General features: G+C 43.5%; 3 protein-coding genes across 4 annotated transcripts; 1 reads left to right on the top strand and 2 right to left on the bottom strand.

The window, feature by feature from the left end:
• Window positions 1-5,482: 5,482 nt before the first annotated feature.
• LOC125520669 (nuclear transcription factor Y subunit C-6) lies at window positions 5,483-6,473 on the top strand. Its single transcript, XM_048685634.2, has one exon. The coding sequence runs from the start codon at window positions 5,626-5,628 to the stop codon at window positions 6,223-6,225; it is 600 nt and encodes a 199-aa protein (XP_048541591.1). The 5' UTR covers window positions 5,483-5,625; the 3' UTR covers window positions 6,226-6,473.
• A 2,581-nt stretch (window positions 6,474-9,054) lies between these two features.
• LOC125520668 (RNA polymerase II elongation factor) lies at window positions 9,055-10,347 on the bottom strand. Its single transcript, XM_048685633.2, has 2 exons — window positions 9,498-10,347; window positions 9,055-9,310 (listed from the first exon to the last, which is right to left on the bottom strand). Exon 1 carries the CDS (start codon window positions 10,205-10,207, stop codon window positions 9,521-9,523), a length of 687 nt encoding a protein of 228 aa, XP_048541590.1. The 5' UTR covers window positions 10,208-10,347; the 3' UTR covers window positions 9,055-9,310; window positions 9,498-9,520.
• A 4,097-nt stretch (window positions 10,348-14,444) lies between these two features.
• On the bottom strand, window positions 14,445-23,720 carry PAA1 (P-type ATP-ase 1). 2 transcript variants are annotated; one of them, XM_048690244.2, is made up of 17 exons: window positions 23,136-23,720; window positions 22,324-22,377; window positions 22,027-22,180; window positions 21,528-21,602; window positions 21,151-21,428; window positions 20,698-20,928; window positions 20,135-20,233; window positions 19,861-20,010; window positions 18,965-19,111; window positions 17,802-17,852; window positions 17,552-17,724; window positions 17,116-17,248; window positions 16,664-16,761; window positions 16,229-16,466; window positions 15,407-15,610; window positions 15,195-15,275; window positions 14,445-15,026 (listed from the first exon to the last, which is right to left on the bottom strand). In XM_048690244.2, exons 1-17 carry the CDS (start codon window positions 23,562-23,564, stop codon window positions 14,778-14,780), a joined length of 2,844 nt encoding a protein of 947 aa, XP_048546201.1. In that variant the 5' UTR covers window positions 23,565-23,720; the 3' UTR covers window positions 14,445-14,777. The 2 variants fall into 2 exon arrangements, with proteins under 2 accessions (XP_048546201.1, XP_087394254.1); XM_087538128.1 differs by lacking the exon at window positions 23,136-23,720 and having other exon boundaries at window positions 22,283-22,377.
• Between the last annotated feature and the right edge of the window lie 2,604 nt (window positions 23,721-26,324).

A 26,324-nucleotide genomic window follows, 5' to 3' on the forward strand; every position in this document is an offset into this window, starting at 1 on the left:
ACCAACTTGTAACGCCCCGGACACACCCGCCGGTGGTCGTTACTCCTGGCGGGATCTAGACTGGCCCCACAGATCAATACTAGTCTTTTCTGCGCACTTTGTCCTCACTCGTGCGCACCCGGGAGCAACTTCCCGGTCGGTCACCCATCCTGACACTACTCCAAGTTGAGGTGTGGTCGTTACTCCTGGCGGGATCTAGACTGGCCCCACAGATCAATACTAGTCTTTTCTGCTGGTGTGACCGACCGGGAAGTTGCTCCCGGGTGCGCACGAGTGAGGACAAAGTGCGCAGAAAAGACTAGTATTGATCTATGGGGCCAGTCTAGATCCCGCCAGGAGTAACGACCATCGGCGGGTGTGTCCGGGGCGTTACACTATCATAGATCCGAAGGCAAGACATTCGTTGCTAAGAATGGATCCTTTCTAGAGAAGGAGTTTCTCTCAAAAGAATTGAGTGGGAGGAAAGTAGAACTTGATGAGGTAATTGTACCTTCTCCCGAATTGGAAAGTAGTTCATCACAGAAATCAGTTCCGGTGATTCCTACACCAATTAGTGAGGAAGCTAATGATGATGATCATGAAACTTCTGATCAAGTTACTACCGAACCTCGTAGGTCAATCAGAGTAAGATCTGCACCAGAGTGGTACGGTAATCATGTTCTGGAGGTCATGTTACTTGACCATGACGAACGTACGAACTATGAGGAAGCGATGATGAGTCTAGATTCCATGAAATGGCTTGAGGCCATGAAATCTGAGATGGGGTCCATGTATGAGAACAAAGTGTGGACTTTGGTTGACTTGCCCGATGATCGGCAAGCAATAGAAAATAAATGGATCTTCAAGAAGAAGACTGACGCTGACAGTAATGTTACTATCTAGAAAGCTCGACTTGTTGCGAAAGGTTTTTGAAAAGTTCAAGGAGTTGGCTACGATGAGACCTTCTCACCCATAGCGATGCTTAAGTCTTTCCGAATCATGTTAGCAATTTCCGCATTTTATGATTATGAAATTTGGCACCTGGATGTCAAAACTGCATTCCTTAATGGATATCTTAAAGAAGAGTTGTATATGATGCAACCAGAAGGTTTTGTCGATCCTAAAGGTGCTAACAAAGTGTGCAAGCTCAAGCGATCCATTTATGGACTGGTGCAAGCCTCTTAGAGTTGGAATATACGCTTTGATAGTGTGATCAAAGCATATGGTTTTATACAGACTTTTGGAGAAGCCTGTATTTACAAGAAAGTGAGTGGGAGCTCTATAGCATTTCTGATATTATATGTGGATGACATATTGTTGATTGGAAATGATACTGAATTTCTAAATAGCATAAAAGGATACTTGAATAAGAATTTTTCAATGAAAGACCTCGGTGAAGCTGCTTATATATTGGGCATCAAGATCCATAGAGATAGATCAAGACGCCTAATTGGACTTTCACAAAGCACATACCTTGATAAAGTTTTGAAGAAGTTCAAAATGGACCAGTCAAAGAAAGGGTTCGTGCCTATGTTGCAAGGTGTGAAGTTGAGTCAGACTCAATGCCCGACCACTACAGAGGATAGAGAGAAAATGAAAGTCATTCCCTATGCCTCAGCCATAGGTTCTATCATGTATACAATGCTATGTACCAGACCTGATGTGTGCCTTGCTATTAGTTTAGCAGGGAGGTACCAAAGTAATCCAGGAGTGGATCACTGGACAGCGGTCAAGAGCATCCTGAAATACCTAAAAAGGACTAAGGATATGTTTCTCGTTTATGGAGGTGACAAAGAGCTCGTCGTAAACGGTTACGTCGATGCAAGCTTTGACACTGATCCGGATGACTCTAAGTCACAAACTAGATACGTATTTATATTGAATGGTGGAGCTATCAGTTGGTGCAGTTCCAAGTAGAGCGTTGTGGCGGGATCTACGTGTGAAGCGGAGTACATAGCTGCTTCGGAAGCAGCAAATGAAGGAGTCTGGATGAAGTAGTTCATATCCGATCTAGGTGTAATACCTAGTGCATCAGGTCCAATGAAAATCTTTTGTGACAATACTGGAGCAATTGCCTTGGCGAAGGAATCCAGATTTCACAAGAGAACGAAACACGTCAAGAGACGCTTCAATTCCATCCGCGATCAAGTCAAGGAGGGAGACATAGAGATTTGCAAGATACATACGGATTTGAATGTTGCAGACCCGTTGACTAAGCCTGCCTCACGAGAAAAACATGATCAGCACCAAGACTCCATCGGTGTTAGAATCATTACAATGTAATCTAGATTATTGACTCTAGTGCAAGTGGGAGACTGAAGGAAATATGCCCTAGAGGCAATAATAAAGTTGTTATTTATACTTCCTTATATCATGATAAATGTTTATTATTCATGCTAGAATTGTATTAATCGTAAACTTAGTACATGTGTGAATACATAGACAAACAAAGTGTCCCTAGTATGCCTCTTGTAGACTAGCTCGTTAATCAAAGATGGTCAAGTTTCCTGACCACAGACATGTGTTGTCATTTGATGAACGGGATCACATCATTAGAGAATGATGTGATGGACAAGACCCATCTGTTAGCTTAGCATAATGATCATTTAGTTTTATTGCTATTGCTTTCATCATGACTTATACATGTTCCTCTGACTATGAGATTATGCAACTCCCAAATACCAGAGGAACACCTTGTGTGCTATCAAACGTCACAACGTAACTGGGTGATTATAAAGATGCTCTATAGATATCTCCGATGGTATTTGATTGAGTTGGCATAGATCGAGATTAGGATTTGTCACTCCGTGTATCGGAGAGGTATCTCTGGGCCCTCTCGGTAATGCACATCACTATGAGCCTTGCAAGCAATGTGTCTAAAGATTTAGTCACGGGATGATGCATTACGGAATGAGTAAAGAGACTTGCCGGTAACGAGATTGAAATAGGTATGATGATACCGACGATCGAATCTCGAGTAAGTAACATACCGATGACAAAGGGAACAACGTATGTTGTTATGCGGTTTGACCGATAAAGATCTTCGTAGAATATGTAGGAGCCAATATGAGCATCCAGGTTCCGCTATTGGTTATTGACCGGAGATGTGTCTCGGTCATGTCTACATAGTTCTCGAACCCGTAGGGTCCGCACGCTTAATGTTCAATGACGATTTGTATTATGAGTTATGTGATTTGATGAACCGAAATTTGTCCGAAGTCCCGGATGAGATCACGGACATGGCGAGGAGTCTCGAAATGGTCAAGACATAAAGATTGATATATTGGAAGGTTATGTTTGGACACCGGAATGGTTTCGGAAAGGTTCGGGCATTTTCTGGAGTACTGGGAGATACCGGACCCCCACCCCCCGGGAGTTAATGGGCCTTCATGGGCCCTAGTGGAGAGAGGAGGCGTCGGCCAGGTGGTGGCGCCCCCCCCCCAAGCCCGAACCGAATTGGACTAGGGTTGGGGGGCAGCCCCCTTTCCTTCTCTCCTCTTCCTCATTCCCTCCTTCTCTTAGTGGGAATAGGAAAGGGGGGCCGAATCCTACTTGGACCGGGAGTCCAAGTAGGACTCCCCCCCTTGGCACGCCCCCTCTAGGGCGGCCTCCTCTTCCCCCCTCCTTTATATACGTGGGAGGGTGGCACCCCAAAGGCACACCAAGTCTTCTCTTAGTCGTGTGCGGTGCCCTCCTCCACAGTTACACGCCTCGGTCATATCGTCGTAGTGCTTAGGCGAAGCCCTGCACCGGTAACTTCATCATCACCATCGCCACGCCGTTGTGCTGACAGAACTCTCCCTCGTCCTCAACTGGATCAAGAGATCGAGGGACGTCATCAAGCTGAACGTGTGCTGAACGCGGAGGTGCCGTACATTCGGTGCTTGGGCCGGTTGGATCGCGAAGATGTTCGACTACATCAACTGTGTTACTGAACGCTTCCGCTTTCGGTCTACGAGGGTACGTGGACACACTCTCCCCACTCGTTGCTATACTTCTCCTAGATAGATTTTGCTTGATCGTAGAATTTTTTTTGAAATACTACGTTCCCCAACAAATCCACATTCATAGGTCCCCTTCGTAGCTTTTCCAATTCTTTTTAAGTTTTTTAATTCTCTGTTTCGGTCCTCTCAAAGTCTCCCTGTCCCAATTATGCAAATCTGTCTGTACCGCTCGAGTACGATCAGTGAGGCTTGGCCCAATACCCATATTTTTTTTGCCTTTTCCCATGTTGTACGGATAGTTTCTATAATCGTCTCCTCTTTGAGCCATCGTGCTTCAAACTGTCTCACTAGTCCCCTTGGGCTATTAAAAATATTGCCGTCATAATACTCTGTATCCAGGACGAGTGGGCGATGATCGGAATGAACATGTTCCTCGTTAATAATTGCAGCCTGAGGGAATTTATTCGCTCATTCCACATTGCACACCGCATGGTCGAGCCTCTCCCCAGTATCGCCTCTCCTCCAAGTGAAAGGATCACCAATGCATCCCATATCTTCAAGACCGCACTCCGCTAGACAATTACAAAAATCTCTCATATAGCATTCGGTCTCGCATTACCACCCTCCTTTTCTGATGAGAGTAAAATTTCATTGAAATCCCCTAGTATCACCCAGGGGTGATTTCCCATATTATGTAAATTTCGAATATTGTCCCAAGATAACTTGCGCTCTCTCCAACCCGGGTGGCCATAAAAACCCGTAAACTGCCAATATACATTATCATTATCATTCATAAAAATAATATCAATAAAATGAGACGACACATAGTTCAAAACAACTTTATTCAACTTATTATAAAACAAGACTAGGCCACCATCCCGACCATCACTCTCCACTACAATCATCAACTCAAAAGATAGAAAACGACGCAGCTCATCGGCCTTACATTTATTCAAGTGTGATTCAGAGAGAAAAATCAAGCCTGCTTTCATCCGCCCTTGGAGTTCCAAGAGCTCACGAACTGCCGTGGGGGAGAGCATACCACGACAGTTCCATCCTAGGATCCTCATTTGGCCCGGCGGCCCCCCTCCTTGGAGGCCGCCTATGCGCCATCATCTCCAACCGACTCCCTCCTCTGCTGTATGTAAGCATCTTCCTCCTTTTTCTCGTTCGCTACATGTGTAATAACCTCATCCCCATCCTTCCTAGTTTCAACTCTACCCATACAAATTCTCTTAAAGGAAACACTCATCTCACCATACAACATACGTTCTAGTTTTCCATCTCTCTCTCAAAAGAAAAGTTTAAATCACTACCCGTTGGTGTCAAGATAGACTAAATTACCAACATTTTGACCCGAAGGCATCTAGGTGACGCTCGCTGTCATCTTAGTCAGCGTTAATGCGATGTTGACACCAGATATTTAACCCTGTACTGACGCCACGGCCCCTACCACTCCTTGAAAATGAAATGGCGAGCCGTCGTTAGCCCGCCACGCAGACACGCACACACACGCACGGCCTCGTCTTAATCTCGAGATTAAACCGGAAAGCAAACTCTAATAAATCCTCCACCCCCGGATCGACAGCCTCTGCATCGGCAGGCAGCAGCAAAACAACAGCCCAATCGAGGGTCACTCCACACCACACCACCACTCTCTTCCCCCAATCCCCCGCTCCTCCTCCCCGAAACCCTAGCTGGAATGGAGGCCAAATCCACCACCCCTCCGCCGCCGGGCCCCGTGCTGGGCGCGCCCGTCGGCTACCCGCCGGCCACCGTCTACCCGGCCGCCCCGCCCCCCGGCTACCCGCACGCGCCGGCCCTCTACGCGCCCCAGCCGCCCCCCGCCGCCGTCGCCGCCGCGTCGCAGCAGACCGCCGCGCAGCAGCAGCAGCAGCTGCAGGTGTTCTGGGCGGAGCAGTACCGCGAGATCGAGGCCACCACCGACTTCAAGAACCACAACCTGCCCCTCGCCCGCATCAAGAAGATCATGAAGGCCGACGAGGACGTCCGCATGATCGCCGCCGAGGCGCCCGTCGTCTTCGCCCGGGCCTGCGAGATGTTCATCCTCGAGCTCACCCACCGCGGCTGGGCGCACGCCGAGGAGAACAAGCGCCGCACGCTGCAGAAGTCCGACATCGCCGCCGCCATCGCCCGCACCGAGGTCTTCGACTTCCTGGTGGACATCGTGCCGCGGGACGAGGCCAAGGACGCCGAGGCGGCCGTCGCCGCCGGGATGCCCCACCCCGCCGCCGGCATGCCCGCCGCCGACATGGGGTACTACTACGTCCCGCAGCAGTAACGCCTGCAGTATGTTACAGCGGACTTAAGTTGCATCTAAGATTGTGCTGTTGATTTAGTGCTCTCCTATGTTTGTTTGTTCACCGCTGAATAATTAAGATGTTGTCATCATTTGAGGGGCCTCCTCTATGTTATAAGTGATTCGATCCAAGAAGAATCGGTGTAGGTTCTTCTGATCGAGGCAGGCCGTATGATGCTCATGCATGTCTAACTGATAAGATAATTTATCTCGTGGCATTTCTCTGATTACTTTTGTTCATCGTAATTTGCAGTGAAATGGTTTGATTGATGTATAATCCATGTAACTATTAGTTGTATTTTAGGCATTTAGGTTGCACAATCAAATATTACAACAACTATGGGCCAAGTGTTCGTATAACTTCTAGCTTTTATGTGCATGTTTAATTGGTACAACCTTTGCTATATATTCAGATAATTCAGATACATGCTTCTTTGGTAAGTGGATACTACCAAGGGCGTAACACCGTTCCCTGTATGATGTAAAATTTAGTCATGCATATGTGACTGTCTCTGATGTCATATGGCCGTAGGGACTGAAATTGAAGTTTTGATAGTTCAATGTGATTCTTGTTGTTATTTGCAAAACCAGTAACACATCATAGGAATGGGGAATTTGCAATGCAAACTCCTGACATTTTCTTTGGTTTAACAATATATACATTCCTTTATTCTCTTTGAGGTCCTAATTCCTCAAGGCACTTTGGTTAAAGATGGATTAGTTATGAGTAACTTTTTTTAAACTAGAAAAATATAATGTTTTAGATACCAAATAGCTTTGCGTGTTCATTCTCTTATACTACTCCTTTCGTTTCTAAATATAAGTCTTTTTAGAGTTTTCAATACGAGTTACATACGGATGTATAAAGTATAGACATATTTTGAAATGTAGATTCACTCATTTTGCTCTGTATGTAGTCTATATTGGAATCTCTAAAAAGACTTATATTTAGGAATGGAGGGAGTATTATGTTGGGCTCAGTATGGTATCCAGCGACTGTGAATTGGACTACTTGTGCTGCAGCCTGCAGCGACATTTAAGTTAACTGCCCAGTTAACTACTACTCGGCACTTGACCAAATCAAATACCCCCTTTGTGGCCAATTAACTGGGCCAGTCGATTAATCGATCTGGCAGCTGATTAAAGGCTGAAATTTCAGATGGACCGATTAACTGGCAGAGGAAGATGTGTATGTTGTTGTGATGCTACTGGTTGGCTATCTGCATTGCTGCTATGTCCTCTCCTCTGTGTAGACTACTACCACTGCAAGTGTTGCATCTTTGAAAATAAATTCGGATGATATGGGGTGGCCTAGGGTATATAAGATATCAAGATATGCACTCCTTCTGATCCATAATAATATAGAGAATGAACAACTAATGTTGATTGAAGGGAGTAGCAAACTTTGGGAAATGATTGTTTGCCAAAGACAATTTTGCTGTGCATCAGATTTGTTCTGTTGTGGAGTTATTGAAGCTTGCTTGCTTTTGCTCGGAAAATATATGCTAAAATCAGAATTTTGAAGTTGGATTGCAGGGGGAATTGTGTGTCACGGATTTCTTTACCAAATGGCTCTTTCAGTCTTTGCTTTAGAAAACTGATTACATTTGCAGATGTCATGTTTTGTACAGAGATTCAATCTACTTCATATGCCTGAAGAAGGATAGCATCAATCTGACTATTTGTTTAGTGCTTCATATGCCTGAACCAAAGGATTGCATCAACCTGACTATATTTTCTTTAAGTTTGACATGCATAAATGGAAACGACCTTTTTTTCTTTTCGGGTGTTAAAAACAACAGTTGAAGAACTGAAGAAGTAAAAGAGCCCCAACAGTGGACAAACTTTTCATACTAGCCGTGAAGTCAGAATGGCCAAATTAGCATTTCACTCTGCGTTGCAGCTAATACTGATGAATCATTCAAAGAAGCTTCGAACTGTTACAAAGAGTCACAAGCTTTAAACCCTTTCAACATCTCTGGGGAGAGAAAATTAATGTGGATTATCTCTAATCATCAAGCAGAGAAACAGTGATCTGCACGATGCAAACAAGACTTATGTTCTTGTTTCGTCCGAATCAGCTCACCACGAAGCTTTGTGACCTTGAAATTAGGAAAGCAGAATTTGTCACGGATCAAGAACAACGTTTTAGGCACCGAGCATTTCAATCATCAAAAATCTTTGTATGCACTCCCTTGCCACTCTGGGTGGTCTGATGTTAGAAGTTAGAACAACAATCCGGTTTGGTATAGATTGTGAAGAAAGTATCGGGTGTGAACCATGTTATGGTGAAGATTATGTTGAAACCATGTTTAAAAGTTAAACAAAATTGTACCCGAAAAAATACAGATGCTAGGAGGGTGATGTTCTAGAAGTATGCAAAATTTCAAGGTTCGGTCCTAAATCATTCTGTAGATATGTGAAAATATAAATTCATCAATAATATAAACGTTTTCTGTGTGATTTTTGCGCAGTTTTCACAGGTTTCCACTCCAAGTTGGTTTCCCCAAAATATTTTCTCTAGATAGTCTGCGATGACTCCTAGGATTCCAGTAACGGTGTGCAGGCTAGAATCAGCACACCAAGAAAAAGCCTACAAATGCATATAATAGTGTAATGACGCAATCACGGTGACAATAAGCTTCGACAACAGAACAACCACAACGAGTGCACAGATCATCCAACATATTCTTTCATAGTTTTGTAATCATCAAAACAACAGGTTTGCAGGGAGAATTGGGTTGTCCCTTGCCGGTTCAACCATAACAATGTATAAATCCGTAGTTCCGTAGTTGAAGAGCACATGGAGACTTTCAACCATACAATGTACTCCCTCTGTAAATTAATATAAAAACGTTTAGATCACTATAAGCTGCTATGAATGGGTCATACAAATAAGCTTTGAATCGTTACAAAGAGTACATCTGGGGGCGGAGAAAAAAATGTTGGAAATTCTCTGATCATCGGAGCACAAGCAGTGTTCTGTCTATGCAAATAACACCATGAAGCCTGCGGCGCTAGAAGCACATCGTTTCCTCCGAATCAATTCACCAGGAAGCCTACGACCCTAGAATTAGAGAAGCATTATTTTGTTGTAGATCAGAACAAATTTCAAGCGCCGAAAATTTCAGTCATAACAAATCTGCTGGCGTGGGGATTAGTCATGAATTTTCAGAAGATCTGATCCACAGGGAGTAAACAGGAGGGTTTTTTTTTTTTTTTTGCGGGTCACACAGGAGGTAAATTCAACTCACTGAAAACTCGAATCGGCTGTGTCCTAGGCGCACAGGATGAGCTTGCCGGAGGGCAAGGCTACGGCGGCGACGGCGAGGAGGCAGGCGGTGACGACGTTCCGGTAGCACCACCGGAGCGGGCCCCACGCCCCCGCGCCCTCGACGCTGGCGCAGTTGGTCCTCGTCACCCCGCACTGCGGCTCCTTGGACAGGTCGAAGGACGCGCCCTTCATGCGCAGCTCCTGCACGCACCGCGCGAGGGCCCGGGCGTCGCCGCGCTCCCGCCGCAGCCGCCGCGCCGCGCGCCAGTAGGCGCAGACGCGGAGCTGCACGGCCGCGGCGAGCGCGAGGGAGGCGGCCAGCGAGAGGGACGACGGCGCCCACCACCTCCTGCAGGCGCGCGACGGGGCGCCGCCCGCAACGGAGGCGGCGAAGAGGAGCGCGAGGGAGAGGCCGTGGAGGGCGAGGAAGGCCGCGCAGAGGTAGAAGGCGTCCCGGCGCGCCGCGTCCATGACCGCCTCGAGCGCGCACGCGCGGCGGTTCAGGCGGGACTCCTCCCGCTGCCACAGCTTGAGCAGCAGCAGGTGGCCGCCGCTGTCGGCGATCTCGCCCAGCGGGTGGTGCCCCGACGCCGCCTTGCCGGGGAAAGCGCCGCTGGCTGGCTCCGCTCCGTCGCCGGTGACCGGGATCTCCACGACGTGGGCGTCGTTTCTGGTGGGCTCCGCCGCCATTGGAAGTTGCGTTCTGAATTGGAAGGTTTCGAGTTGATGTGAGATCGGGCTCGGGAGGCAGAAATGGAAAGGGGGGGAGTAGGAGCGTGATGATCCGGTGTTGGGTAGTCGCGCTCGCGCGGCTTAAGGAAGGAAGGGAAGGGGTGGTGTGCGTCCAACGGTCGGGTACTTTAGTGAGGCAGGCAACGGTCGAATTTTCGCTGGGCCTCACGGTGATGGCCCATTCACATCATCAATGAGATCCTCATTTTTGTCTCAAAAAAAAATCAATGAGATCCTCATTTTGCTAAAACAAAAATCAATGAGATCCTAAAAAAGTTAGAAAACTCAAATAAAAAATCATCCATGATTATTAAGTAAAAGACAATATCGGCGATGGTTGTTGTTCTGGTGCGCTGGTCCTATAGGACCTTAGTACGACGACTTCCTGACTGTCTACTACAACAAGGTCTGTCCGGCTCCGATGAGGGAGGGGCGATGACGGCGGCGCGCCTTCGGCTCGCTTCAATGCTTGTAGTCGTCACTAGGTGATCTATGGACCTGGATGTATTTTTTACTTCTGGTGTTCTTTGTACTATCTTGACAGTTGATGAATAGATTGAAAGTTTTCCTTGCAAAAAAAAGTTGTCCCGAAAGTAGGGCGACCTTTCTCAGATTGTCTAAGTTTAGGTCTGCCAGGGCCAATATGCCCCATATTATATTGCAATTGATAAAATACCCCATCTTTGCTCTATACCGTGCCCAGCGACGGAGGCTCCACTGAGGTGAGTTGGTGAACTTGAGATTTGCTTAATTTTATGATGTGTTTTCGATGTGTTGGGACTTGAAACCTTCATCTATGTGTTGGAACTTGAGATTTACTTTGTGATGTGTTGCTCTATTTTGCTATGTAGAATGAAAAATCAGAACCCGGGGACATCTGATAAAAATGGAACGATACATGTAATGGAAAACTTTATCTATTTTGTGTGACTAGTGTGTCAAACTTGTTGGACAACAAGAATGTATGCCATTTTCTCTGCTATAGTTGCTTAAATTGTCTGAAGTTTGAACAGTACACTATGAATATACTTGATTTTTTTTGTAAATTTTTCAGGTTTTTCTGGGTAGTTCAAATGTTTGCCCAAACTTTGGACAAACTCGGACTAAAATTTCAAATCTTGTTTCTCTCTGCCCCTTGTCCAGAATTGGTTGAAATCTGAACAGCGTACTAAGAATATATTTGATTTTTTGTAAAAAAATATACATTTTTTTCTGGATTGTTCAAATTTTCGCCCAAAATTTGGGATCTTGTTTTCTCTTTGCTCCTTTTCCATAATTGGCTGAAATTTGAATAGTAGACTACTATGATTATATACTTATTTTCTGTAATATTACCGGATTTTTATGGAAAAGTTAGTTTTTTTGACAAAATTTGAAAAAACAAATTGCGATGCATACAAGATTGCACGGGTTACTAACATTTTGTTTTTTATCAGGGGTATTTTGGTCTTTTACACCCACTCATTTACGTCGTACTAGCAAGATGACCGTGCATTGCACGGAACATCAAGATGCATTTTTTTACAAAACACCTGTTGTGATTGACCCATGCATGAGTAATCCCATGTGTAAAAACTAATGATATCTTGAGAATTTTATTGGAAAAATGGTATCTCGAGAATTTCATTGAAAAAATAAAAGATGAGAGATAAGGTGAGGAGGAGTGGGGCGTGGCGGTGACTGGTGGTCGGACTGGGCGGAGGCATGAGGATGGACGGCGCCGGCAGGCGGCAGCGGCCACCATGCTTGATTGTTCCAGAGAGATCCTTTTTTAATTGCTCGGCAATGAGGTTGTGGGAGATAAGGATGAACGAGGCAAGGCCTTATCTGTAAATGTGGAGAGAGATGCGGGTATTTTTTGTAAAATTGTCATAGTATGCTTTCTATCCGTCAGATATAGATCGGACGGTTTATATTACAAGATGGCACACACCATCATCACCAACTCGGTTTTTTATAAGAGTAGAGATGGTAAAGAGACATCATCAAGTTAAGTGTGTGCTATTTCTGTCAAGAGGCAAAGCAAAGATGGCTCATTTTACCAATTGCAATGTAAGATGGCCCACGTAGAGCAAAGGTAGGTCATGATCAATAAGCTCAAATTTATAAGCCTCTTATGTATATTTTCAAAAAAAAAGGGGATTGACTAGCTCACACACCCACGATTATGACGATTATTTTACCCTTCTAACCAATAGAAGGTGAAGAGCAGACTCATATAGCACTCGTGTATGTTCCCCACCCAGAGACTAGGGAGAGGGGAGGGGGAGGGGTGTACCATGTCCTATCCTCTTATCATTACTATCATAGTCAACCCCATCGATGTTCTTGGGAAGGTCATAACAATGTGGTACTTATCTTCTCGTATAGATCACATATCTCAATGAGAAACCTCACTCGAGGTTATAGTTGTGTTTGAGCACAGCATCCCATGTACATAGAATGCATGTGCAAGAGCATCTCCAACAACAACCCTATAATTGATGACCCAAAACTGGCTTTAGGTGTGGAGAGAGAAGATTTGGGTTCAACAGAAAAATTTCTGCTCTTTCAGCAGATCTAAAATTATTTTTTGGTACCGTAGAATTTGAAACATGAACAAGCATAATAAATTCATTGCATATTTTAAGTTCTAGAATGAAATGTTGCACATTAAACATGAAACGACAAACTTAAACACTGGCACTTTCATAGATCCCTAGCACTACATTGTGATAGACCTAGCTCTACTCCTAATTGTAGTAGTTGTCTAATTCCTCGTCGGAGATGTCAATCACCCCTCCGCTGGAAGGGCTGGCCTCGTGGTCATTGGCGGTAGACCTACTCCACGTCTTCATCTCCTCCTCATCGAAGAGCTCGGCCTCCAATAATTTGTTGCGCTCCGCCTCCCTCGACTCGCAGAATGCAGTGTTGTTGATTGTGGAGCTGTGAATCAGCCTCAATGAGGTTCTCTACATAGACCTCATAGTTGGCCTCGGCCTTGCGTTGCTCCCTGGCCCAGCGGTGCTCCTTCCTCGTCACGGGAGACGGCCCTAATGGAAGGGGCGAGAAAATCCGCATCCAAGTAGAATTTTTGGTGTACATCATGAGAAACCTCTTCTGATGTTATATTTGTGCTTGAACACGGAATCCCCATATAAATAGAATGCATGTGTAACATGTTGGGAAGCCGCCAGGTGATAACTAGATGGAGCTCGATGCGCTCGAGTTGTTTGTTAATCTGGTGTGGCTCAACCATGTAACAATGCCTTGTTAAAGGTAGATTAGTTTTTTTTACGGGAAAGTAATTTTATTCATCAAATGACAGCCAGATCGTTTACAATCAAGAATGAAATGAAATCAAGGAGGTATTATCCCAAATAGACGGGGATTTAGAAATATAACAGGATTTAGCCAGACAATCTGCAACTTCATTAGCCTCCCTCTTGCAAGGTTAAAAGTGGATTGGTTCATTGCACGCACACATATGGTTAGCGTGGGGGAGATCTAGGCAATGGCAATAGGGGCATGTGCAATGCAAGGTGCTTATGTAGGCGTGCTTAAGAAGATGGAATATTGCCACATCAGTGAGCACTAATGTAAATTGCATCTACTGTAGTGCAAGCTCCCCTTCGTAGGTACTTGGATGATCTATTGCACTAATTACCACAAGTTAAATGCACAAGCATCGTTGCCAAATCAAGCACCAAATCCTTCAATATAAGCAAAAGTTTTATCCAGCGTGGCAATAAAATGCAATAAAATTGCTTCTTTATCCTGCTAAGCACATTGCATGCTCCCTCGAACGTGCAACATGCCGCCGTGCAAGGTTTCACTAGTAATAAAATAGGTTAAAATTGACAATTGAACATTCTTCAAAAGTAACTCACTGATTCTACATCAGATATACTCCCTCCGTTCCAAAATAGATGACTCAACTTTATACTAACTTTAGTACAAAGTTGGGTCATCTATTTTAGAACGGAGGGAGTATGTCTTAAAACCTTTGTCGATTAAAAAGGTTTAAGGTAATTCCACCTCAAGTGATTAATAATCGACATTTCTAAGCACATATGATCTATATTGGCTGTTTACGACCTCGACAATTTGCCATGTATGACTAGGTGGGATAGGTAGAATAGAATTCGATTTTCCTACAACATGTCTAATTTTGACAATTTTTATGCATTGAATTTGCAATATCCGCACACCACAATTAAATTGGGCACAATATTACTACTGCACTGATCAACCAGTGAACTTTGTATTGTAATTTTGACCAATATCATGGTGAGCTTGTGATGTTCATCCACGCACAACAATTAATTAAATTTGTGTGTCGAAAGTATGGTACCCTGTTAATAAGACCCAAGATCCGCCACTGGTTCAAGGACTTCTACATCACATAATGTTTCAGACTCTTGGTGATTACTGCATCAACTCTTGGTGCTTACAGTGTTATTAGTGTTTTCACTCACCTGTGGCTATGTGACTGAGCTATAATCAAATGTTCGTGGAGTAATAAGTATGTCATCACTTCAAACTTCAGTCAGGTACTCCTCCATTTTGATGGATAACTTTGCTCTACCTCATCAGCTCCGTCTGACACACCAGAAATGGTGTTGTGAGGCTTTTGTCTGCTCTGAACATGATGCCTTGAACTCATCCTCGCCCTCAAAAGCAAGGAATTGGCCATCACGCTGACTGAACTAAAACCCATCAGTGCTCCAGCTATCGACGGGGTCAGCATCGTACCCGTCACGGGCAGCAATGCTCCAGCAGCAACGGGTAGCCCAACCTGCAAAGTATCGCATCATAACGAGGCCTCGCAAGCAGGATTCTGAGCAGGCATATATTTTTAATCTAAATGTAACTTCTTTAAAACTGAGGTCCAACATTATCCTGGCAGTTGATAACTTATGAAACACATGAGCAAGGCATAAAGAGACAAGAAAGGGAAACATACAATGTTATACAGAAAAGCCCACCAAAGATTTTGCTTCACTGTTCTCATGGTTTCTTTACTTAACTCTAAAGCATCAACAAGCTGCATCAAAGACCCATCAGCGCAGTTTATTAGAAAAAAGAAAGATGGTACTAGCACAAAGAGGGAAGTAAAGTTCAATGAATTTGGCAATGGTGTCAGTGAGTAACTCCAAGCTGTCGTGAATGAATTACCTGAGATAACCTATTACCCATGAGAACAACTGAAGATACATCACTAGCTGCACCAACACCCCCACCCATTGCGATTCCAACATCAGCTAAAGCTAGGGCTGCAGCATCATTGATGCCATCACCAACCATCGCAACTAACTTGTGCTCCTTTTGAAGTTCAGATATGAACTTCTTTTTCTCATGTGGTTTAACTTCAGAAATCACCTGATACCATTTAATTATGTACACAAGTAAATCACACTGAAAAGGTAACAAAGGATAAACAAATCATGGTAAGAAAAGAATCCTAATGAATGAAAGAAACGTTTTTTCATGCTTCCCATTGTGGCTGAAATGGTTTCAATCATAGATCTTTATGTTCGCTTAATAGTGCATGGGGATGAGAAATTGCTAATACCAGATGAAATCAATTTACATATTAAAGCCTTTCAGCTTGCTGTAAGATTTCCATGCATAATTAAAAGCATGAATCCATTTCCTACAAAGATACATAATAATATCATAACTTTATGACAAATGTTAATTATTATTTTTACGAAAAGTTGAACAGTGGTATTTACCATCTGAATTCATATTTTCAGGTAAATTAATAGGCAGAAAATTTATGCAGCATTAGGCTTCTAAAATTAATGATAAAACAGCACTACCGGTGCACCTTCTAAGATGTACTATATAAATTGCATATTTGAAGTCAGACAACATGTTCATTCTCATACTTTGATGTCATATAGGAGTACTACAGAAGTTTGTTGTTTTACTACAGGAACTATTCACCAGAAAAGAAATGTCCACATCGGTAAAGCAAAATTTAGTTGATATTACCTTGTCTAACTGAATGCCAACAACTGAAGCAACATTCATAGCAGCACTCTCCTTGTCCCCAGATAACATATACACACTAATTCCTTGCTTAGACAGGGCACTGATAACTTGATGAGAATCTTCTCTGATCTTGTCCTCGAAACAAATAAGACCAGCTAGAGTACCGTCAACTGCTACATATGCAACAGACTGACCAAAACTTTCTGCTTCATGAAATGGGTCACGAACAACACCATGCCTGAGATATTGTCAAAACAATTGTTTACTAGTGAGCACAGTTCCTCGGTGCAACATAACAATTACACATGGAGCTAGTGTAATGGAGCAGAAAATTGATGCAATAATCCAAACAAAGTTGTATAGCTAGAATGAGGAAAGGTATATGTCCCTAGTACAAGTCTTAGCACAACAATTGAATAAATAATTCAAGTGTACCTCCTAATCCAGTCTAATGTCCCAACCGAAACCTGTTTCTCACCAATCGTAGCCACAGCACCAGACCCTGGTTCTTCCATAAAGGACCCATCCTTTGCCTGTAACGATATACATGGGAAAATGGCGAGCATATAAACACAGTAAAATCTGCAACTCTAATGGGGAATAAACTGTGCCATGAAACAGAAATGTCAATTAGGTGATCTCATTTTATCATAAAAGCACTATTGAGCAGAATATGTCAATTATCAAGTTAAATGGCAAAGGGTGCAAGATGTTTGTTTTCTTTCAACTCTGGTGCAAGGGTGGTTATGGACCTAATGAGATTCAGCCATGGTCTGAATTCAGGTAGCAGAACAGTTATCCTACAACAGCCGTTTTAGTGTACCGAGGCAATTGGCACACTGAGGTCATTTTATCTCAGACTTGTTGAGCATTTCTGCTGTGAGTACCTTCATATTGATGCAATTGGCAGCCTGGGCAGCTTCCATGATCGCTTTTCCAAGTGGATGGTTTGTATTTGATTCTACTCCAGCAGCCAAACTAAGAATGTCACCTTCTGTCCATTCATTGTTCCAGTAATCTCTGATGACAAAATATGGTTTATCAACAGGAAGATCAGGGAAATAAACTTCACTTCTGCTGCTGAGGGTGCATGAAGTGCATAAGTCACACATACGATTTAGAAAAAAAAACGCTATCCATGGAAATACATTGCAAATTTCAGGGTGTCCCATCCTATGTGCAGCTATGTTTTGCAGTGAGTTCCAGTTAAATGGGAAGTAAAAAGTAACGCATAAAAATTCTAAATTATAACCAAGTACAGCTTTGAGGAAAGTAATTAGATACAACATACAAATTCAGTAAACAGAATCAGAACCACTTAACTTTGTATTTACACCTCCCTCGCTGTGAGAAGCTATTACTTTTGTCACTACAGGTTTCCCAATTGTTAAAGTTCCGGTCTTATCAAACACAATGGCATCAACTTCCGCGAATTTCTCCAAAACATCCCCACCACGTAAAAGAAGTCCTCTCGTTGCACCTAACGAAGTACCAACCTGGAAATAGTATATATGAATAATTGTTGACAGAACGTTTATTCAGGCAAAAGGGGCCATATCCTTTAGTTCCATACCAGCACTGCAGTGGGTGTGGCAAGACCAAGAGCACATGGGCAAGCAATTACCTACACATGAAGATCAATACCGTTAACTGTTCAGAAAGTAGGGCACATTGTAGGCAAGGAGAAGTTAAATTAGAAAAAAATCTATCCTCAGCCCTGAACTATGGTATTTGGTCTGACTAGAACACTTTAATATAAAACCTTCTGTAATAGACCCTGAACTTTCTAGAGTCATTTGTCCTAACTGGTTTTCGATGGTGGTTATGTATTCTGGGGGTTTCTAAAAATGTGAACAATCATTGGTGTAAAGGATGTTAGAAAGTGAGAACCTGCAAATTTTCAGCCAAAGATACAACCATTTGTGTCATGAACAAAAGAGGGAAAGATATATCGATCCATCTCGTCTTTTTGGTATAGGATACAAATGATCATATTCTGTGATGCAAATTTTCAGCTCCTTATTTTATCAGTTATTCATTCCCTACACCTTCGAAATGTTTCACATTTTTCTGGAAAACACAAAAAGACGAGAACATCTATCTTGTTTTTTGTACATGGCAGAAAAACATGCACATTTTTTTATGAAACTTTGCAGATTCTCATTTTATAGTATTCCATTCCATTGCACCTAAAAAAGTTATTTCAAGTTTACTATAAACAATGTTATAGTCTAGGGTTGAAATTGGACCAAACAATATATTTCAAGGTTCATGGTCATTAACATAAATGAAAACCATAATTTAACATTTAAAATTGTTGGTGAGTTGTATAGACATATGAGAGGTACATAGATTTCTGACAGCTACACCTGTGCAACTCAAGTCTTCTTAACACTTAAGATGATAAAAGTATGGGACTAAAAGCATGATTAATCCAGTTACACCCAATGATCTTATTTCCTTTATAAGAAACCTTTTTTAAAAGTTCAATCTTGAAATGAACCTACACTTATTCAACATCCCTGCATTTCAAACAAACATGGCTGTTTTTCATGTCATTTATTTTGTAAGCTCAATAACTGAATTTGGAATTAGACCATTTTTTCTCTCAAGACAACACCATTCAAAGGAGTTTGCAGTTTACACTACCATATGCTACTTTAAGCAAAACATTACTCTTTATTCAAAGTAAATAGACAGGATAAGACTGTTAAACATGTGTTTCTTGGATCATACCAGAACACTGCAAGAAAGCTGCAAAGCCAGAGACATTGCACTTCCCTGCTGGATAGCAGCAGGTACAAATTGTGAACCAAAAATACTCCAGAACATAAAGGTAGCAGAAGAAAGCGCCATAACGCCATATGTAAAGTTCCCGGCAACCTGTTATGTAATAATAAAATGATTGACACAATTAATCATAGTAATACAGTATAGCCTAAACCTATAACTAATTCAGGTTATGATATGGTAAGTGGATGAAAATATCTCTAAGATTGTTGTAACTGATCAAAGATCCGTCAGCAGTGACCAGGACAAAGACAGTAGAGGACGGTGTAACAAATGCCCTATGCGGAAACATACAAAAGAGCTAATGCTAATTATCTAAGACCCCGTTCCCAACACGGGACAAAATCAAGGTTCCTATTGGGTTCAGACCGTTTGCTGTGGTATTCCTGTATTATAAACAGACCTTAATAAAAAATGGAATCAATATTTCGAGTGATCAGGAACTTAAAAGTAGAATACAGCAGTAAGTGCACACATCATCTGAACCAAGAAACGTTTTGAACATATGTCTAAGTGCTAAACAGGCTCAAGTATCTACTGGAAGATACATTTTTACTAAATTGCTAATTACAATCTTGCCTAGGTCAAATAAAAATTGCAGAAAGTAGTCAATGACCCATATTCCGTAATTATTTAGTCCACGCAAAGGGTCCATGTGTGGAACTCGTGCGCTAAACTGAACATCGCATCCACATACAAAATGTTTATGTGTACATAATTGCATTGGACATAATGATAAAATAGAACAATTCAGCATTATATCAGACATTAACACTAAATTAGTAGTAGTTCTCGTAGAGTTGGTCCCAGAGTCTCAGTTCCAAATGTGATGACAAATATACCTTGTCAGCTAATCGCTGAACAGGGGCTTCCCTTGTCTGTGCTTCTTCCACTAAGTGAAGTATGTCAGACATGACAGTCTCACCGCCAGGTCGTCGAACTTCAACTGTCAGTTTACCGTTTAAGTTAATGCTTCCCGCTGATACTTCTGCCTAACAAAGGAAAAAAGAATCAACACCATACTAATGCTAATTTTCAGATATTACCTGAATTCAGTGAGCCAGAAGGAACCAATATCTCCACATAAGACAATATTAGGTGGTTCAGAAAACATACCCCTGCAATCTTAGTTACCGGCATAGGTTCACCTGTCAAACTTGACTCGTCAACTGTACTTCTTCCAGCTTTCACAAGTCCATCGGCTGGAATGCGGTCCTGGACAGTGCACGATAGCAAACATTATACTAATAGGATAATAGCATGCGATCATACACGAGCTACCCATAATGGCTATAATCGCATAAACAAAGTTCTATGTGGACCTATGACAGGAACATAATATCATGCACTTGTACCTGTATATGTTATTATGTTTACTCATTAACACACAAGCAAATAACGTGCCAAACTTTTATAACTGCGAAGGTAGGAAGCAACAAAACTACTCCCTCCGTTCCCAAATACTTGTCTTTCTAGACATTTCAAATGGTTACAACATACGGATGTATGTAGTCATATTTTAGAGTGTAGATTCACTCATTTTACTTCGTATGTAGTCATTTGTTGAAATTTCTAGAAAGACAAATATTTGGGTATGGAGGGAGTATTACCCATAAAAAAACATGTGTAAACACTTTTATTAATTTGTGTGTTTGTCTGTGTGACTTATATTTACTCACCCCAGGCAGCACTAATATATAGTCCCCAACAGCAAGAGTACCACATGGGACCTCTGTGAATGATGATTGCTCTGCATCATTATCCACCATTAGGCGTGCTTTTGATGGAAGTATATTGAGCAATCCGGTCATATCACTAGCAGCTTTTAACTTCGCCCTCTGCTCAAGATTCTTCCCTAGAAGAACAAAAGCTATCAACATAATTGGTTCCTCAAAAAATGTCTTCCATCCCTGCAAGACAATCAGTTGGTATAAAATAACTACCATAAAATAGAGCAGTTGTACAATTAAATGGAACCTGAATTATGACTTTGCTCAACAACATCTGCAGAGCAGAGACAATGATGCAGTTGTGGTAAGGTCAAATTCCTGGTTCCTATGGTTTGATGTATCTGAGCTCATGCATGCAACTATACAACAATGTAATCCTTCCAGGAAGAAAGTAGGAGGTACCAGCTTTGGAATGAAGGCTGCAACTGAGCTGACAGCAAAAGATGACAGAGCACCTAAACCAACCAACGTATTCATGTTTGGAGAACCCTTGAATAGACTCTTTATTCCATCAATAATTAGTCTTCGTCCAGGCCCAATAAATGTAAATATTGAGAGAGACAAATGGAATCCAGTGGAATGAAACAGGTGCACCAATGGTGCATTAACTCCAAAGAGATGAGAAATATGTCCCAGTAGGCAAACAGCACATAGTGCCCAAGATACAGCAAGTTCTCGACCTAAAATAGAAACCAATGTCATGTTAATCATAGAAAAGACTCAAACTTGGACAAAGATCATAGGGTTGATGTTTAGTTGCCAATGCGAATTAAGTTTACCACTTTGCTTCAGATTTTGCAGTTTTTCGCCCATCTTTCTTTCAAAAACATTCTGTGAACTGACTTTCGAAGAATCTGCAAGTACAATAGACAGTTGCATGAAACTGGATATACTGGCGCCTGGCATTAAAATTTAGAGGGAAATTCAGACATAAACTGGAGGGCAAAGCCGATAAAGTGAATGACAAAGCAATTTCATCTGTCTTGCATTACATAGCATAATGTAACAACAGGACTTTGAGATATATCCAGCTAAACAATAGGCACTGGACCTCTAAAGCACCATTCATAGATCTTGCATATAAAAACCACTGAAATGCTTAAGCAGCATGCTCAGTCAACTTCTATTGAGGAACCTATCCATCAGCAGATTTTGCACATTAGGGACAACTAGCAATTCTCTAAGTTCTAAACCATTGTTCAAACAGTCCTCAACACATCCAATTAAATGGTATTATATCAGCCTCACGACATTACAGTATCAATTGTAACAGTTTACCTCGCTGGCTGGATTTGTACCCACATGTTGTCAACTGGCTAGCGAGCTTCTCACCCAACTGCAGTTTCCAATCCTGTACAGCTCTATCTTCCGGCACAGCCCACACAACTGCCATCTCAGTAGCAAGGTTGACAGTTGCAGACACCACCTGGGGCTGCAAACACAAGCACACTGGCTTAGAAAGACAGCTAGTTGACTAATAAACACCATGCCGGAAAACAGCTCTGAGCCAGTGAGACACGCCGAGGCGACTCACCTCATTCTCTCTTTTTTTTTCTTTTTTTGCGAATAACTCACCTCATTCTCCAAAATGCGTTTAACGCTTGCTGCACATCCCCCACACGACATCCCCTGCAGTCACAAGTTCAAACGCTCAAATGACTAATGTAGTCACAGATTACATAGTACTAGAAGAAAACATAATTCCCATGACAGCTTGAGAAGTTTCACCATGCAACTATAGCATATAGAACTGAAGTACCATTATTACTAGCATAACGGCCGTGCATTGCTACAGAACCACAAATATGATTCAGTCGTATTGGATTAGTAGTTGTTGCTGTTGTTGTATTGGATTAGTACTACTCCCTCTGTTCCAATGAATAAGGCGTACTTCGTTTAATTAAGACAAGATCTTTACCAACAATTACTCTTTTAATATTTGATTTATGTGATACAAAATCACTATCATAACAAAGTACTTTTACATACAAATCTGGTCACACAAATTTCATGTCATATAACCTTGTATTTATGGAGGGTCAAATGCATGTCTTAACAAAACAAAATACGCCTTACTTTTAGGAATTGGGGGGAGTACTGCAGAGAAGAAACCCAATCAAGCAGTCAACACCACACCTGCGTAACTGCCGCGGTGATGGGATCACCATTGCAAGATAGATTTTAATTTTTTTCAAATCGAGGGGTGTGGTAAGTTCTAGATGAATGAGGGAGACTGGGGTGGAGTGAGGGAGTGAACTCACACCACCACCAACTCCAATGAAGAGCAGAGAAGTAAAGACTAGCAGCTACAGTGATTCCATCTAAGGGGGAAATTTTACTGGGACGTGAAGATATGATGTAAGCATTTACAATTCCGACATACATACCCCAACGTCAAGGATTATGGTATCGGCTTCCAGCCCTGCCGCTTCCTCTGCCACCGCCGTCCCCTGGGAAGCACGCGGCCGCTTCCACCCATCGCCGCCTCCATCACCGCCGCCCCCTCCATCTCCATTCCCCCTACCGCACCCGCCACCGGGAGGACCGGTCGACGCAAGGGGGGAAGCCGAGACGCTCGCGAACCAGCGGCGAGGGGAGGCCGGGCCGCGGAGCGCTAGGCGCGCGAGCGAGAGGAGGAGCACGTCGCCGTTCACGGAGCGACGCTGGGCGGAAGCGGCGAAGACAGGGGCGCGGCCGAGTGGGGCCGTGAGGGGGCGGCCGCGGAGGAGGATGTTGTGCGGGGACGTGGCGGGGAACGACCTGGAGCGGGAGGAGATAGCCCTGGAGATGGCGAGGAGGGGCGTGGCCGGGTCCATCCTCCGGAAGCTTCTAGAAGGGTCTACGCAGCGGCGGCAGCATGCGGCGGCTCGGGCACTGCTTTGCTACTGCCGCTGTGTGCGCGGCGGCGTCGAGTGCCGGAGGTAGCGGGGATTGTAGAGTACAGGCCCGTACCCGTACGACGAGGAATTTGGATATTTGCAACTCTGTTTAATGATTGAAAACTCATCAGCGGTCATTGGACTTGTCCACAAATTTCACTTAACTCATCAGCGAAGGCCACATGCATGCTTTTTTTTTTCAAATTTTCAAAAATGTCATAATGTCGTGACAATTCTCCTTTCGCCAAATCCCTAGCCCATGTCCATGTCGTCCGTCGAATATGTCCTGAATCGCATCCTCGTCTGTAGCATTCGCCGCCATCTCCTGAGAAAGGTACAACCTACTGGGGCTCAAAGTAGACACGATGCACGGCACCATCAGTGGTCACCGGAGCCATCGAGTCTGAGAGAGACTGTCATTTTGGTATCCCATTGGAAGGTGGAGGCACAAGAGTCCGGAAGGCGGCACTATGTTTTACTACATCGACAATGCCTAAATCCACGAAATAAGCAAACTCGAGGAACGCAAGGCAAGACCACGGGGATGCTCCGGTTGTATCCCCATGGGAGCCCTCACGGAGGCCTTGCCACAGCAGCCAACGCCGCTTGGGGCCATGAGCAACGCATATACGTGTTTCTCTTCGCCGAGGTAGGCTCCTTTTTCGCTATAAACCATCTCACCTATCCTGAGACGAAGCTCTCGCCCATACCTCGTGGTGACCCTACTGGAGTTGGGTTGCACGCACGAGCGCCAAGATCAGTACATGTGCCACTGCATAGGGATCTACCCAAGCACGCACGCATAAGAGCCCCAGAGTGCCCATCCCGGCGGCAACCATGATGGGCACAACTTTTGCCTTGTTGGCCTCGATTCATCATTGCAACACTGCCCTAACACCATCGTTATCTACAGTCGCGCCTCCACCTCGAACCGGAACCGCCTTCATCGCTCGTTGTCGCCCTACTCATGCAACTACGTTGGGCACGCCACTGCGCATACTCGTCATCCCAGTTGACCGCGAAGAGATCGTACTCCATGGTTGTTGTGGGTTGGGCTTCACGGGGTCGGGGAAGACGGCGCAACTCTCTTGCAGTTACATAGAAGCGTGCTTGATGGATGTTGATACGTCTCAAACGTATCTATAATTTTTGAAGTATTCATGCTATATTTACATCACTTATTTATGATTTTGGCACAATATTCATTTGGACTAACATATTAATCCAGTGCCAAAGGTTTGTTCCTGTTTTCTACTCCCTCCATTCCAAAATATAGTGCGTCCACGCTTCCCGAGGTCCAACTTTGACCATAAATTTAACCAACGAGACCAACTGTGGCGGGAGAAAAAAATTATATAATTGAAAACTTCTTTTGAATACAAATTCACTGGTATAACTTTTGCTCCCACCGCAGTCGGTCTTGTTGGTTAAATGTATGGTTAAAGTTGAAGCACGGGAATAGAGGAAGCACAATATTTTGAAACGGAGGGAGTATTGTTTTGGGTTTCTAGGTGAAAAAATCACGGAGCAAGAATGAGTTGATATTTTTCATGAATTTGTTATGGATAAAAGGCCACGGGGTTGGAGAGATGGAGGCCGGGGGAGCCAGGAGGGCTCCACACGGCTTGTTCATGCTGCCACCCCCTAGGTCACGTCGAGGCCCACGTGGGTGCTCCTTAAGTTGGTTGGGGCTCTTCTTTAGTTGGAAGACAGATCCTAAAATATCAACAAAAAACTTAAATTTCAGCCTGATCAAAGTTACAGATCTCTGGCTATAAAAGAACGGTGCTCAACCTCAGAAAAGTACCGAAAACACAAGACAAAAAGAGAGAGATCCAATCTAGGGAGAGCTTCCTCTCTCCCCGGAGGGCCATGGAAGATGAAGAAGAAGGGGACTTCCCCCTCTCCTTCGGTGGCGCCTGGACACCGCAGGGGGCATCTCCACCATCACCATCACCAACAACTCTCTCTCTCTCTGTTCTCATGGTGATGTGTGAGTAGTCCCCCCTTCGGGATGAGGGTACTCCCCCTCCAGGATAAGGGTACTCCCTCCGTCCGATGAAGAGTGTACATTTGGCTTTAAATTCTGTCCATAAAGAGTGTGCTCCTATCTTCCCAATGTACTTTAAAGTAGAAAACAAGGTTTCTCTCTCATCACTCGGTAATCAAGACCAATAACATTGTACACATGGTCTGCTTAATTTCTACATGCACTTAGCTCATTGGGGGTTGGGTAATTAAAAAGGAGAGAGATAGTGAATTGTAACTTTTCAATGCATTTTTTACTTCACTCCATAATTTGTCCTAAAAAATTTATATGTACATTTTTCACCAAATGGAGGGAGTATGTACTGGTAGGTATGTGTTTGATACCTCTCTCTCCCATGTTTTTGAAAGTTTCTGATCTTGATTGTATCATGAGCTTTATGAATATGGATCATATGTGTTGGGGAACGTTGCATGCAAAACAAAACAAAAATTCTACTCACACGCAAGATCTATCCATGGAGATGCATAGCTACGAGAGGGGGAGAGCATCTTCATACCCTTGAAGATCGCTAAGTGGAATCGTTTATCAATGAGGTTGATGTAGTCGTATACCTTCACGATCCGCCCCGATCAAGTACCGAATGTACGAACCTCCGCGTTCAGCACACGTTCTGCTTGATGACGTCCTTGTCTTCTCGATCCAGCAAG

This window comes from Triticum urartu, chromosome 7A, assembly GCF_056163025.1.
Source record: "Triticum urartu cultivar PI428250 chromosome 7A, HENAU_Tu73, whole genome shotgun sequence".
NCBI lineage: Eukaryota > Viridiplantae > Streptophyta > Magnoliopsida > Poales > Poaceae > Triticum > Triticum urartu.